Source organism: Megalobrama amblycephala, linkage group LG1 (genome assembly GCF_018812025.1).
Source record: "Megalobrama amblycephala isolate DHTTF-2021 linkage group LG1, ASM1881202v1, whole genome shotgun sequence".
Lineage (NCBI taxonomy): Eukaryota > Metazoa > Chordata > Actinopteri > Cypriniformes > Xenocyprididae > Megalobrama > Megalobrama amblycephala.
This window is the reverse complement of record NC_063044.1, coordinates 61573359-61588266: the sequence shown is the minus strand read 5'-3', so window position 1 is coordinate 61588266 and position 14908 is coordinate 61573359. Positions and strand designations below refer to the sequence as shown.

At 41.3% G+C, this 14908-nt stretch overlaps 2 protein-coding genes across 9 annotated transcripts in view; one reads left to right on the top strand and one right to left on the bottom strand.

The window, feature by feature from the left end:
• Nucleotides 1-14908, top strand: part of LOC125278251 (zinc finger protein 850-like) — a 301964-nt gene that overhangs the window by 203196 nt on the left and 83860 nt on the right. The window lies entirely within an intron of this gene.
• LOC125278212 (NACHT, LRR and PYD domains-containing protein 3-like) overlaps nt 1-14908 on the bottom strand; it is a 93553-nt gene that overhangs the window by 30036 nt on the left and 48609 nt on the right. For 7 of the 8 annotated variants that reach the window (XM_048207122.1, XM_048207142.1, XM_048207167.1 and 4 more), the window contains exons 9-11: nt 4975-5148; nt 4051-4224; nt 3619-3792 (exon numbers count right to left, since the gene is read on the bottom strand). In XM_048207122.1, coding sequence (XP_048063079.1) covers nt 3619-3792; nt 4051-4224; nt 4975-5148 — 522 coding nt within the window. The remainder of the gene's footprint in view (nt 1-3618; nt 3793-4050; nt 4225-4974; nt 5149-14908) is intronic. The other variant, XM_048207150.1, reaches the window with a different exon arrangement.

Genomic DNA, 14908 nt, shown 5'->3' with positions numbered 1-14908 from the left:
ACCTTACTTCTCTGGCATTTTTAAACATTTTTATGAAATATTATTTCTCATTTTTTTCAGCACATGCAGTCAGAGTTACAGAATAATAATGATAATGCAAAAAATAAGGAGATTGTGTTATTTATTTTAATCAGGTTAGTTAAAAGTGTGATTGAATGATGTTAATTCAATTGCGCAACCATGTATTTGCTATAACAATAAAAATATTTGAAAAACCTATATAAACAAGTAATGATACAATCCTTTACATCTTAATTCTTGAGTGTAGCAGAATTCAATGAATGTAAAATTATTATCATGTCACATATGACATTTTATTTAATGTGACAGACAAAAAACAGTAACACCAGTGACACAATGAATCACCAGTGACGTATACATAGGACCAAAGATCCTTAATTTTTCAACTATAATTAAGTAGTTTGGACTAAATTTTACATTTGGTGTACAATAAAAGACTATCATTGACACTTAGTGAAAGCAGTCAGTAAAAGATCATAAACAACATTTTAAAACTGTCTGTAAAGTCGCTGCACTGAATTTAGCCAAATCCCCTTAATTTAGCCATATCTGACCAAAGGAGGATTATGTAATCTTAGTGCTTTTTTATGCAAAATAACTAAATGAATAGCTTTAAATAAAGTTTATCTATAAACGGGTAACACCAGTGACGGTACCAGCAGTGATGTTTTCATAAAAAGGTAACACCAGTGACAGTAACACCAGTGACATTTTTCATGAAAAATGCATTTTACAAAATGGCTGCTGCAAGGAATCAATCCACATGTTGTAAATTATGATATATTCACTAAATCAAGTAATTTAATCCATTTGTATTCTAGTTTTTTAAAATTCCCTAGCGATAAAGTAGGTCACACCAGTGACTTCAACTAAAAGCTTCATATGAAAATATGATTTTATAATTAAAATTTCTGATAACTGAAAAGAGATAGAGGACTTTCCATTGGCCTTTCTTCATTGATCTTCAGGAAATAGGAAGAAGGAAGTCAAGTGATGCCATCAGTGTGATTTTTTCTTTCAAAATAAGAGATTTTTGTTAAAGGTAACACCAGTGACACAACACCAGGGGACAACTACATTCATTAAAAATTGTATAATATTTATTTAGCATTTGTTTTTTTTTATGTCATTTATATTATATATTTGATAGTTATGCATATATTATTGTATTTGAAATGGTAGAAAAACCTGTTTGTGAGCTCAAAATAAAGCACGTTCCCTCTGTACATGACTGTGGGGACGAGCACTTCTGTGGCGCTTGGAATTTTTATAATTAATTAAAAAACAAATATTGCCACATTGATGGCTCAACAAGGTTTCATTGTTCAAATAACATATTGTTTCATATTAAAATATAAAAAAAATTGTAATCCTAAAGTGTTTTTTAAGTGTAATATTTCTGTAAAGTCTAGGGACAGAAAAGTGGACGTTTCTGTAGAATGACCCAGATGTAGTTTGTGCTGAATACAGTGTAATGACACTTTTTCCATTAATATGTTTATGAACAACTGAAAAAAGAACAAATGTCAGGGCATGTCAAAACTTCTCCAGGGCCCCAAAAATCCTCAGACCCCTGAGGGTTAAACTTTCATATCAAGCCTCCAACATGCTTCTGTTACGTTGTTTTCACCCTCTAATGAGTCTGAGAAATATGCGTCTAAAACAAAAATAGCACAGCTGCTAACTGAATACAAATATGTATATTTCACATGCTCATAACTTCATGAAAAATGCACAGATCATAGAAAATGGCACATCAATATTTAAGGCAGATTAGAACAGATTAGAAGGCTCACGATTAGAATGAATCCAAAATCAACATAATATATTGCGTTGATCACAAGATATTACTCACGGAATGATTTAACATACTTGGCTAAAAACATGTCTCTCATCTCTCCGGGATGCAGTGTGTATCTAATGTTCCCGGACCCATCCATGTCCGTTTTCCAATGTGGAATAACACAAAATAGGTATCATTTTAAAGCTTAGAATCTCATCTTTTTAATGCATCTAACCATTTTGAAAAACTCCTAACGACTGCTGAGAAGTGCCTCTAAACCGGAGTTTACCGCCCGTTGGCGCCACCTGGCTGTAGAAAAAATTAACAACAATTTTTTTATCCTTTACGTTATCACCACGAAATTTTAACCAGATGCACCTCGCATGTAGGAGAGCATCACCAAAAAAAGAATTTTTATCAGATCTTATTGTGTTCCTGAGTTATTCCATGTCAAATAATAAAAAAAGAAAAATTATTTTTAAAGGGGTGGTTCAATGCGATTTCACTTTTTTAACTTTAGTTAGTGTGTAATGTTGCTGCTTGAGCATAAACAGTATCTGCAAAGTTACAGCGCTGAAAGTTCAATGCAAACGGAGATATTGTCTTTTAAAGTTATGGCAGTTTTTTGCCTACAGTTTTTTGCGGTTTGGACTACAAAGACCTTCTTCCCGGGTTGGTGACATCATAAACCCTTGCTATTAACATAAATACTGCCCCAGGAACACGCAACAAAGTAGGTGAGGCCATGTGGTGCAGTATAATGGAAGCGGAAGAGTTGTTTACACCGAACACGAGCTGCGCGATGCAACAAAAGATAACAGAACCCATTATAATCTGTGATATTTTCTACACTGGATGAAGTGCTGAAGACAGCTTCCAGAATCTACACGAGTTTAATGCTGGATTTGCACAAAGGCTTTTACTGAAAGATGAAACAGTTCCTACTTTAAAAGCAGAAGCTGCTGTTTATCGGCCCCAAACTGTAAGTATGTTTTATTGTTTGTCTTTTAAACGTAATGTTATAGTTCTGTTGCTATTTGTAATGCATCAAGGACATATACAAAGAGCAACACGTTTCTGCTAGCCAGTTAGCTAAATTCTAGTGCAACAAACACCAACAAACGTCTATGTTCATAGACAAACATTTGTTCATGCTATAAATTAAACGCTACCTTTACAAAAATGCGACTACTCAGTCATGTATTTGGCTACAGTAAAGTTTTAATCAGGATAAAACTGTATATTGAAAGCTAACAATATACCTTATAAGCTACCTTATTTGATTAGAGTGATCGGTTCAGGTGTGTCTAGTTTGTTTCTACCTTTGTTCTGATCAGTATTTAAGCCTTCAGTTTGTGTTTGGTCCCTGTCCTGTATTAATTCTGTTCATATGTGTTAAAGTTGTTATATATTCAATTGTTTTGTGTTTTGAGTGATATTAAAAGTCTTCCTGAGGATCTCCTTCGTTGTGCGCATCATTACTGCCACTAAAACCCTGACAGTGTTATTGTATTATTCTCCATCATGAGCTTCATTAAAAACCTGCAATTCCTGACCATTTGTTACACTGTTTTTAGTCTGTTTTTACTTCTGTCTTGTTTCACAGCAAAGATTTGTCGGATTTCAGCATATGAAACATTTTATAGCATCAAAGTTTAAAATGATTCAAGGTTTAATGCTCTTTCTACTGATACACATACAAACCTGTTAACTAATACATTCATGAATCTTCTTCAGATGGAGATGCAGCGCTACAAATTATCTGACTTGTGTCCTGTTGACTTAAACAGTAAATGCAGTATAATGATACTAACTCTAGTTTCTCCAGCTTGAATTGTGGGTTCATCAGTAGATCACTGAGGTTTTTCACTCCAGAGTCTCCTAGTTTATTCTCTCTCAGGTTCAGCTCTCTCAGGTGTGACGGGTTTGAGTTCAGAGCTGAAGTCAGAGCAGAACAACCTTCATCTGTCATAGAACAGCAGCTTAACCTACATTAGAGAGAGCAGAAAATAAGACAGAAGAAAAGAAAACTCTTTATTCTGTATTCACATCTTCATAAGCAACTGAAACAGAGGATGAGAGATCATCATCTTTATTTCACCAGATCACAAAATACGTGTGTGAAGATTTTACACAAATATAATGTGAACTCAGACTCATTGTGAGATATTGAGTATAAAGTGTTATAGTTTAAACTGTTGAAGTGATTTTCAGCATTTTGATTCTTGTATGTGAATGTTACTGACTTCAATCTCTCCAGTTTACAGTGTGAATCCTTCAGTAAGTCACATAAGTGCTTCACTCCTGTGTTTCCTAGTTTATTCCTGCTCAGGTTCAGCTCTCTCAGGTGTGACGGGTTTGATTTCAGAGCTGAAGTCAGGATGACACACTGTTCCTCTGTAATACTGCAGTAACTCAGACTAAAGACAGAGAAATACCAATAGTTCACATCTATGATGATCATCTTATTGAAGAGCTTCAGCAGCATTTATTTTCCATAGTAGGGCTGGGCGATATATCGCATGCAATTGTCACGCGCATTTCGTCAGTAAAGCCGGTTCCCTGATTACCGCTAAATCGCCATCACCTGCTTTTAAATGGAGCGCCATTTAATAAACAGAGCCGTAGATCATTGATAAGCTACGCAATATCGCGTTCATTATCGCAGATGAATCGCCTTCGATAATGAACGCGATATTGCGTAGCTTATCAGTGAACTACGGCTCTGTTTATTAAATGCCGCTCCATTTGAAAGCAGGTGATGGCGATTTAGCGGCAATAAGGGAACCGGCTTTACTAACGAAATGCACGTGACAATCGCATGCGATATATCGCCCAGCCCTATTCCATAGTCTGTTCTGAAACCCAGTTACACTAGTTCTGTGTGCTGAAGATACTGTTTCTTCTCTTTCATTTTAACTATTTATTTGATGTCTTCATTCTTTATTCTCTGTTGAAAATGCAGATTTCTGCATATACACAATCATTATAGCATATCAAATGCTGGAAATTAAACAATAACAAACTAGATATAAAAAACACATACAAGATGTGACTAATAAAGAAAACAGAAAGTGCAGTGCTATAAAGAATGAAACATAAGCTCTGCTGTCTTAAAATAAATAAACTTCAATCACACTGTAACTGCTGTACAGTATAATGATACTAACTGTAGTTTCTCCAGCTTGAATTGTGGGTTCAGCAGTAGATCACTGAGGTTTTTCACTCCAGAGTCTCCTAGTTTATTCTCACTCAGGTTTAGCTCTCTCAGGTGTGATGGGTTTGATTTCAGAGCTGAAGTCAGAGCAGAACAACCTTTATCTGTCATAGAACAGCAACTTAACCTACATTAGAGAGAGCAGAAAATAAAACAGAAGAAAACTATTTATTCTGTAAAGTCACATCATCTTCATAAGCAAATAAAACAGAGGAAGAGAGATCAGACGTCTTTATTTCACCAGATCACAAAATACTTTTTCACTTTTCAGTGTTTGACATTTGGAACAGCACTTAACATGTTGTTTCATGTCAGTCCACATCCCTGGCCAGAAAGCAACATCTTGCAGATGCTTGTAAGTTTTATATATACCTGCATGGCCGCTTAAAGGATGAGAATGATAGTGTTTAAGGACAGCTGGTATGAGACTGCAAGGCAGGTACACTCTGTAGTGGACTTGGCCATCTGACAGGTGGGTCTTATGATACAGTTGGTCCTCCTTAACCTCATATTTGTCTTTCAAGTTGTGGTTGTTGTTGTTCTCTGCCAATGCTTTAAACACCTTTATGAATTCTGAATCTTTGTGTTGTTCCTCCCAAATCGACACAGCAGAGACTGGAAATTCAACAGCCTCTTCCTGGCTGGAGTACAAGCTGCAACAAGGTAAGCTGGAAATTCTGGACAAAGCGTCAGGTGCTACATTCAGTTTGCCTTTTCGGTATTCAATGATGAAATCAAACCTTTGCAATTGTAGGGCCCATCTAATGAGACGGCTGGTGGTTTTCGGGGGAACCTATGACCCACTGTAGCGCAGTATGGTCGGTGACAACAGTGAACATCTTGTGCTCCAGGTAATGCTGCCATTTTTCAAGTGCCCATACGACTGCTAGGCACTCTTTCTCAGTAGCAGAATAGTTTGATTCAGCTTTGTTAAAGGTGTGGCTTGCGTATGCAATGACTTCCTCCAGTCCTTGGTTTTTCTGTTGTGTTAATACAGCACAGAGTCCGGTATCACTGGTATCAGTATAAACCATGAAAGGAAGTTGGAGATTTGATGGCCCAGAATAGGAGGTGATGTGAGATGAGCCTTCAATTTTTCAAAAGCTTCCTGGCATTGGGGTGACCAAAGAAAAGAATGTCCTTTCTTTTTCAGTGCATTGACGGGTTCCGCGATCTTGGAGAAATCGGGGACAAAGAACAGTTTGGAGGTCCTTGAAATGCTGAGCTACCAAGGGTGAATATATGATAATATCGTCAATGTAGACAAAACAAATGTTTCCACGTAGCTCTCTCAGTACAGTCTCCATTAAATGATGGAATGTTGCAGGTGCATTTTTCAACCCAAAGGGCATGAGATTAAAGTGGAAGAGCCCGGATGGAGTGATGAATGCCGTCTTTGGCTTACTGGGTCCATGGCCACCGTCTTTGGCTTACTGGGTCCATGGCCACCTGCCAGTAGCCGCTGTTGAGGTCAATTGTTGAAAAGATGGCTGCTCCAGAGAGAGATTCAAGGATCTCAGTGATGTTGGGATGTGGGTAAGCATCATTCTCTGTGATAGCATTGAGCTTACGGTAGTCAACACAAAATCTTTCTTTGGAACAAGGACGACAGGAGAGGTCCAGCCAGAGTGTGAGGGTTCCACAATTCCTGCATTCAACATCTCCACAAGTTGCTCTTGTACCACTGCTTGTTTACCAGGGGGACATGCGGTAAGGTCTCTGTTTAATGGGCACTGGATGCTGGGTGTAAATAGTGTGTTAGAGGACATCCGTATGACCTGGTTGAAGAGAACACATTTGAGAGTTGGATTCCAGGAGTCCTCTCAATGTATTTTTTTTCAGCAAGGGGTATGTGAGCTTCACTCACAGCACTGTCAATTAAAGTTTGTATATCTGTACTGTCAAGTGGTTAGGATCAGCATACAGTACAGGAGGCATAGAACTTAACAGGGTGAGGCTTTGGTTAAAAATCTTTACATGTTGTCCTGCCTTTTGGCGTTTATATCAGGAACACTGGCATTTCCTGGTTGAAATGGATGATCTTCTTGTGGTGTGGACTTAAATGAAAAAAGGATGTTGCTGTTTTGCAGGTTGATTTGATGATGGCCTGGCGTTGGAATAAAGTGGACAACATCCAGGTGAGTGATGTCCCTTACATCTCCAACATTGCACTTGGGGCTGAACATTGATTTTTATTACTGATTGGTTTTTGAGTTACTTCTTTTGATGGTTTTCTGCTCATACACCTTTCATACTGCAGTTGCTACTCATGGTCTTTATCTGATGTCCCAGTTTTACCAGTTCTTCCATGGTGCTCACCTGACTACGTAGCTGGCTGGCGAGATAAGGTTTTATTTTTTTTTGTGATTATTTTTTTATTGCAGAATAGAACATGGTCAACATGTATGACACAGCTTAACTATATACAAAACCAGGGTTTGCATATGTGAAAAAAAAAAACAATAATAAATAATAAATAATAGATGGGTAAAAATAAATAAAATGAGGAAAAGAGGGGAGAGGGGTTGTATTATGAAGTTTTGGGTAAGGACTGTATTTGTGCTGGAGGAGGTGGGTTTGTATCCGCACTGGTGTGTCGGCAAGAACACATAAGACACAGTTGAACCAGAGTTTGAGGTTTACTGATGATTCATTTCAAGCAGTAACAGGAAGTGGTAACAGTGAGTGGTCTGAAAATATTAAAGAATAACAATAAGTATTAGATATACAGCTAAATCAATAACATTCACATGTCATAGGCAATCCAGGTTACATTATTAAAGTTGTTGCAGTACTTAATCTGTCCACAAGATGGCATCGCGAGCTCACACATGGAAATATGAAAGACGCCATTTTAACGTGTCATTACAGGCAGTAACGGCAGATAAAGAAACTAAAAAATAACGTAATATATACAAATATGAGCAAATAGCAATATAAATCACAATCCAGAGATATTACTCACACTATAATGGCACTCAGACATTAGTTATATATAACATAACAATTGAACTTTGGCGCTTAGGCGCTAACGCGGACTGCCGCGATGGCGGACAAATGAGCCCGTGGTTAATCAATAAAGTACACAAATCTGCCTACATACACATCAATAAGTGTACATGATAATAGGAAACAAACAACTTACTTTCTGGTCATTAACTCGCTCACATAAGTTAACTGCTCAAAGAAAGGATGCAGCAGAATATTCACAGCTCATCTCTAACTGACTGCGAGGCACTGACTGACGTCATTCAGTAAACTGCGCTCTGATTGGTTGAATACTTCTTAACACGGCCGCCCCCAAATATGCTATGCATATTTGTACTCCATATAACTAATCAGTCCGAGGGGGCTAATGCAGGTTGTTCTTGATCTGTGAATGCAGGAAGGGGGATCAGGCGGGCAACAGGTCGTGTGTAGGTCTTGTCCTTAACCTGGATCTCTGCAGCTCTAATATGGCCATCAGAACCTGGGAAGGTCTTCACAACTTTGCCTACTAACCACAATGCTCTTGGTAGCTGTGGATCGACGAGCATTACAATGGTTCCGGTAGAAATGTCGCTGGCATCTGTGTGCCACTTGTTGCGGGTCTGTAGCGTAGGCAGGTAATGACGAATGAAGCTTAACCAGAACTGATCGGCCAGAACTTGACTCTGCCTCCATCTCCGTCTGCCCATAAGTTCTGTAGCAGGATAAACCACAAAGGGTAGTGAGCTGTCTAGCCGCCCCATAAGCAGATAATTTGGTGTAACAGGGTCAAGGTCAGCTACATTACTGGAAAGGTAACCAAGGGGCTTGCTGTTAAGCATTCCCTCCACCTCAATGAGTACCGTTTGGAGAACTTCCTCTGTTACAACTTGGGAGCTGACTGTGACACGAAGGGCTGTCTTGACAGACCTAATTTCTCTTTCCCACGCACCTCCAAAATGTGGGGCTCCAGGCGGGTTAAAGTGGAAAGAAATTTTCTGTTTAGCTAAATGTAGCTGGAGTTGGGGAGTGAGCGATGTAAAGGCTTCTTGCAACTCTCTTTGTCCTCCATGGAAGTTAGTGCCATGGTCCGAATACAACTCAGAAGGTGTGCCACGGTGAGCTACAAATCTCCTCAAGACCATCAGAAAGGAATCAGTATCAATAGATGTGAGGAGGTCTAGATGCACGCTTCATGTTGTGAGACACTTAAAAATGATTCCCCACCTCTTTTCACATCGTCTTCCAATCTTAACTTGGAATGGCCCGAAACAGTCCATGCCTGTACTGTAGAATGGGGGTTTGAGTAGTCTGAGTCGAGCTGGTGGTAAATCTGCCATTCTGGGAATAACTGGTTGGTTTTTCCATTTTTGACAGTCTTTGCACAGATGTTGTTGTTTACGTATAGCTTCCCGACCTCTCAGTATCCAAAAGTTTCTCCTTATCTCTCCGAAGACTCTTTCAGGTCCTGGATGGCAGAGTTTACTGTCATAGTCTTGGATCAGCAGCTTGGTAACCCAGTGATGTGGGTCAAGAACTACAGGGTGTATAACTGACAGCTCTAGTCCTTCAGCTCGACGTAAACGACCACCAACTCTGATACGTTGGCAAGAGTCATCAAATTCTGGGGCAAGAGCAAGTAGCCGACTAGTGGAAGGTACAGATTTACCTGCTTTTAGCAGTTTGTACTCATCTGGAAAACTATCAATTTGAGATTTCTGCAGGATATGCCATTCCGCAGTTTGGTAGTCTGCTGCTGATGGTGGTCCTGTATCTTTTAGCCCCTGAACTGTGGCCTCTACTAACTCGTTCCAGGTGCTGTGAGTAGAAGGGTCAGGAATGTCAGGCACAACCACTTCCGTCATAAGACCACAGAAGATTCCTTTGCGCTGCTCTGTTTTAATTTCTGGTAGTTGTATGGGAGGAGAGACAGGCCATACCGATTCAGACTCAAGCAGGAACGATGGTCCTTGGCTCCATCTGTTGGGCACTGATAGTTGAGAAAGAGTTTTACCTCGGGTGAGATCATCTGCTGGATTACTGCTGGAATCCACATATCGCCAGGTACATTCTGCAGTCAACTCTTGAATTTCAGCTATCCTGGTTCCAACAAACACCTTGAATCTGTAAGATTCAGATTTGAGCCAGGCCAGAACAGTGGTGGAATCTGTCCATAGTGTCACTGTATTGATCTTGAGGGTGAGCTCAGAATTCAAGAGTCTGGCTAATTGAGCACCATTCAGGGCAGCACACAGCTCTAGTCGGGGAATGGTTAGACGTTGTTTTGGGGCAACCTTGGATCTTGCTATTACAAAGGCTAATTGAATATGACCACTATCGTCTTCAGTCCGTAGGTAGGCAACAGATCCATAAGCTTGCTCAGAAGCGTCGCAAAAGATGTGAATCTGTTTGATGTTGTGAGACTGATCAATGTCTGAGGATGTGACACAGCGGGGTAGTGTAATACTGGCTAATGTAGGCAGTTCTGCCTCCCATTCCTTCCAGGTTATCAAAAGGTCGTCAGGTAGATTTGGGTCATCCCAGTCTCGTTGCTTGTCCCATAATCTCTGAACTAAAATCTTGGCTCGTGTGGTGAATGGGAGTATGAAGCCTAAGGGGTCGTACTGGGTTGCAAGTACTTTATAAATGTGTCAAAGGGTACATGGTCCAGGTTTGACATGACGGATTTTATACCCAAGGAGGTCTGATTTGCAGTGCCACCTTAAACCTAGTGCAGATTCTTGCACATCGGTACGATCTTGAGATAGCCACAATTCGGTACTGCTGGATCTCTATTCTGTTGGTAGGTGGTCCACCACACTGGGGTCATTACTCGCCCACTGGCGAAGTTCGAACCCACCACTGGCAAAGAGGGTGCAGAGTCTGTCTACAAGCTGCCTTGCCTCCAGAGGGGATGGTAGGCTTTCCAAACAATTGTCCACATAGAAATTCCTTTCAACAGTGGTTCGGATGTTGTCATCAGGAGTGCTATGATCCATAACATGTCTTTGGACAGCATAAATGGCACAACATGGGCTACAAGTAGTGCCGAAAGGTAGCACTTGCCACTCGTAGATGTCTGGTGGTTTAGATCTGTCCAAATCTCGCCATATAAAGCGGAGAAGATGCCTATCACCGGGTAGAAGACGAACCTGATGGAACATCCCTTTAATATCATCGCTTATTGCCACTGGATATTCACGGAAGTGCAGGAATACACCTAACAAGGATGGGCCCAAGGCTGGTCCTGGCAGCAGATAGTCATTCAGGTTATGGCCTTCAAAGTCAAATGAACAGTTAAAAACCACACGTTTTTTTCCATTGTGCTGCACAATGTGGTGAGGGATGAACCACGATTCACTTTGTGCATCAAATGATTCAGGTGGGAGTTTGACAACATAGCCTGAGGTCTCCAATTTCTTCATCTCCTGTTGGTAGGCGGCTGCTTTACTGGGGTCTTTCTCCAGATGTATCTCTGTGTTCCGAAGGTTAGGAAGCACTGCCTCCATGGGAGCATGAAGTATAGGCATATCTTTCTTACGCAGGAGAGGAGTGGCGTAGCGACTCACACCATCGATCAGTACTCTGTCAGTCTGTGACTGGAGCAAGTCAAGGGCTTCTTGGTCCTGCTTAGACCGAGTGACAGATTCCTCTGTTCTGTTGGGAATCACGTCTGCTTGCCAGAGTCTCTCAACATTTCGGAACAACTCTGTCATCGAGGGATTAACAGCAATGTGCAGACACTGTTGAGGTTTCACACTGTCTCCAAAGACTCTTGCTGGGCCTTGTAAAGACCAACCCAGTCTTGTCTTGACAGCTGCTGGACCTCCAGGTGGACCAATGCGGACTGGTTCAATCGGAGTGATAAGGTGAGGATGATCTGCTCCGATCAATAACAGTGGACAGGCTTTGTGAATAGGCTGTAATGGTAAGCCTCTCAGATGTCGGTAACGTCGCTGAAGATCTGCAACAGGGTATGAATGTTCGGCTAAGCTCAGTAGTTCTGCCGTGAAGGCTCCCATTATATTGTAACTCTTGCCAGGCTGGAATGGGGTTGAAATCTGAAAGAACACTGAGGTACCACGAAGCTTAGTGACATCTTGCCTTATAGTTCTCAAAGCCAAGTCCTCTGCCTGGCTGGTAAGTCCCAACCTCCTGGCTGCTGATGTCAACAGCATAGTTCGTTCAGAACCATCATCAAGCACAGCGTAAGTATCTAGGCTCTGTCCCTTATGCTTCAGAATGACTCTGACCACTTTAAGAAGGACACTACTGAATCCTTGAGGACGGTCTAGGTATAGCTTTTTGCTAGTTGAACTGACCAAACAAGTCCCTTCATTCACTGGCTTAATGTTGATCTCATGGAGGATCTGGAGGTGCTTTCCATTACACAAATGGCAGAGTTTCTTGAGAGTACACTGAGCAGCTCTATGGTTACGCCCACACTTCCAGCATCTGTTGTTAGTCTTAATCCAGTCGATCACTTGGTCTTTGGTTAGGCACTGGAATGTGGCACATTGACTCAGGTAATGCTCTTTACTGTTGCAGTATGGACAGAAAGCGTAGCCTTTGCCTTGACTCTTGGTTGACACTGGTGGCACTGGGGGAGATGGTTCATTTGAGCTGTGAAATATGGTAGTCTGTCTAACCTTGGCTTTAGTCTCCTTCTGTTGATCCACTCGGGAACGGGCTCTATCTCTCTGGGGCTTATATCCACCAAAGCTCTCTGGATCTTGGCACCAGGATTCAAAATTAAGCCATTTAGCTAGCTGCAAGCAAGCTGATGAGGTCGACCGAACCGTTCAGTGAGAGCTGCCATGGTATCTGAGTAGGGAGTGGATGAATTTAAAAAGGAATCAGCGATGAGGCGAGCATCTGTTTACTTTAGGTGATCCACCAAAACCTGGTACTTGAATAGCTCTGTAGCTTCATCAGGTAGCAAGTTATTCAAGGAAAGTTTGAGACGGGCAAATTCACCAGGGTCTCGACGGGTGAAATCTGGAATGGTTGGCTGCGGACCTCTATAAATTATCTCCTGTCTTGTAGTGTTAGTCTGGATCCCCAGAAAGTTAACTGGTGCTGCATGTGGCTGACTGGAGTAAGGGGTAGGAGATGTGGAGATAATAGAAGCTCTCCTTCCTGCTGTTGGCTGCCTTGTGTCTCTATGAGTGTCAACAGTACCTGAGGATATGTGAGCAGCCACATTATCTGGAACAAAGGCATTTGAGTTAAGCCGCACTGAAGGAGCATACTGTGCATAGCTGACTGTAGCTGCAGAAGGATCTGTATTCTTAGGTGTAGAAAGGCGGCGCGGTGCAGGAACTGGAAAGGCTCTAGGAGCTGGTGTAGGCACTGGAGAGTCTGACTGTCTGCTTGCAACTCTAGGCGAAGGAACTGGAGGGGTTAATACATGAGACTGTGGCTTAGGCTGAGGAGTTGACCTTTGACTTTGTGACTGGTTAATCAGCATCTCCTGCATGCTTTTCTGTATCTCTATAAGTTGGCTGATCTCTTCCCTCATGGATAACTGAGCAGCACGGAGGCGTCTGTTCTCTTGTTCCAGATCATGCACTGTGCTTTGAATGTCAGGAGGTAAAGAACGTGCATACCGTTGAGGGCTGTGTTCATCTCTCTCACTCCAATGATCCGTGGTAAGGTACCAGGGCTCTGAAGCCAAGCGTGGTGATTCTAAAGAATCAGGTGATCCAACAGCCCCTTCTCTTTGATCATGATGAATACTAGATGCTTGTGGATGGGCCATAGGAATACCTCTGTCCTCATCATCCTGTTGAAAGTCATCTGACCCATGTGGTTGTGGTGTTGACTGAGGCAGTAGGACATTAGCTCTAGGCAACCCAGCATACTGCAACTCGAAATCTTGTAGGTAGGCTGGTTGACGAACTATACGTCTAGGGCGTGCTCCTTGAACTTGATACTCTGCATTCTGGTCCTCTGACATCATTAGTCCAGTGTAGACACAATATCCGGCTCGAAGGACCAAAATTTATTATGAAGTTTTGGGTAAGGACTGTATTTGTGCTGGAGGAGGTGGGTTTGTATCCGCACTGGTGTGTCTTATGTGTTCTTGCCGACACACCAGTGTGGATACAAACCCACCTCCTCCAGCACAAATACAGTCCTTACCCAAAACTTCATAATAGGTTGAGTAGATAACACCAACACGAATCTAAGATTCCAACTGCTCCTTCTTCCTGGACTTATAGAGCGAACAGTACAGCTGCTTTAATGAGATATTAAATGGGAGATTTTCCTCATAAATTCTGCCCATGCCTTAAGTGTTTTTGGTTTGGCTTTATTAATTCTCGCTGTTGTGCATTCTAACAATGCAATATTTTTGAGTTCTATAAGCTACATATTAAATGCTGGGGATGTGGGTTCATGCCAGATTTTAAAAATTATCTTTTTGGCCGCAGTTAGAGCAGTGTGGAGGATCTTTCGCTGGTTAACATTCAGATTGAGCTCACTATCATCATTCAACAAAGACTGGGATGTTTAAAGACAACCACATCACACAGCTCTGTCAAGACATGAAAAACCTTATCCCAAACTTTACCAATATGTTTACACTCATAAAACATGTGCATATAGGTCCCCACGGTATTAGAATTACAAAATAAGCAAAAAGGGGTAGATAGGTGCTTCACTTTGTACAGGACATATGGAGTAGCGTAAGCCTTGTGGATGAGTTTGTAGTGTAGTATTTGGTGGGCGAGATTTTTTGGACATCGTTGGAATACTTTCCCAGATCCAATTCCAGTTTGGTTTGTAATGGGCAAGTTCCTTTTCCCATATAGTGATAGGGAGTGTGCCACAGCACTGCTTGAGTAATCTGTTATAAATGAATGACACTGGCCCTCATGCCGGAGAAAAAAAAAAAAAATCACACAGTCCAACAGAGG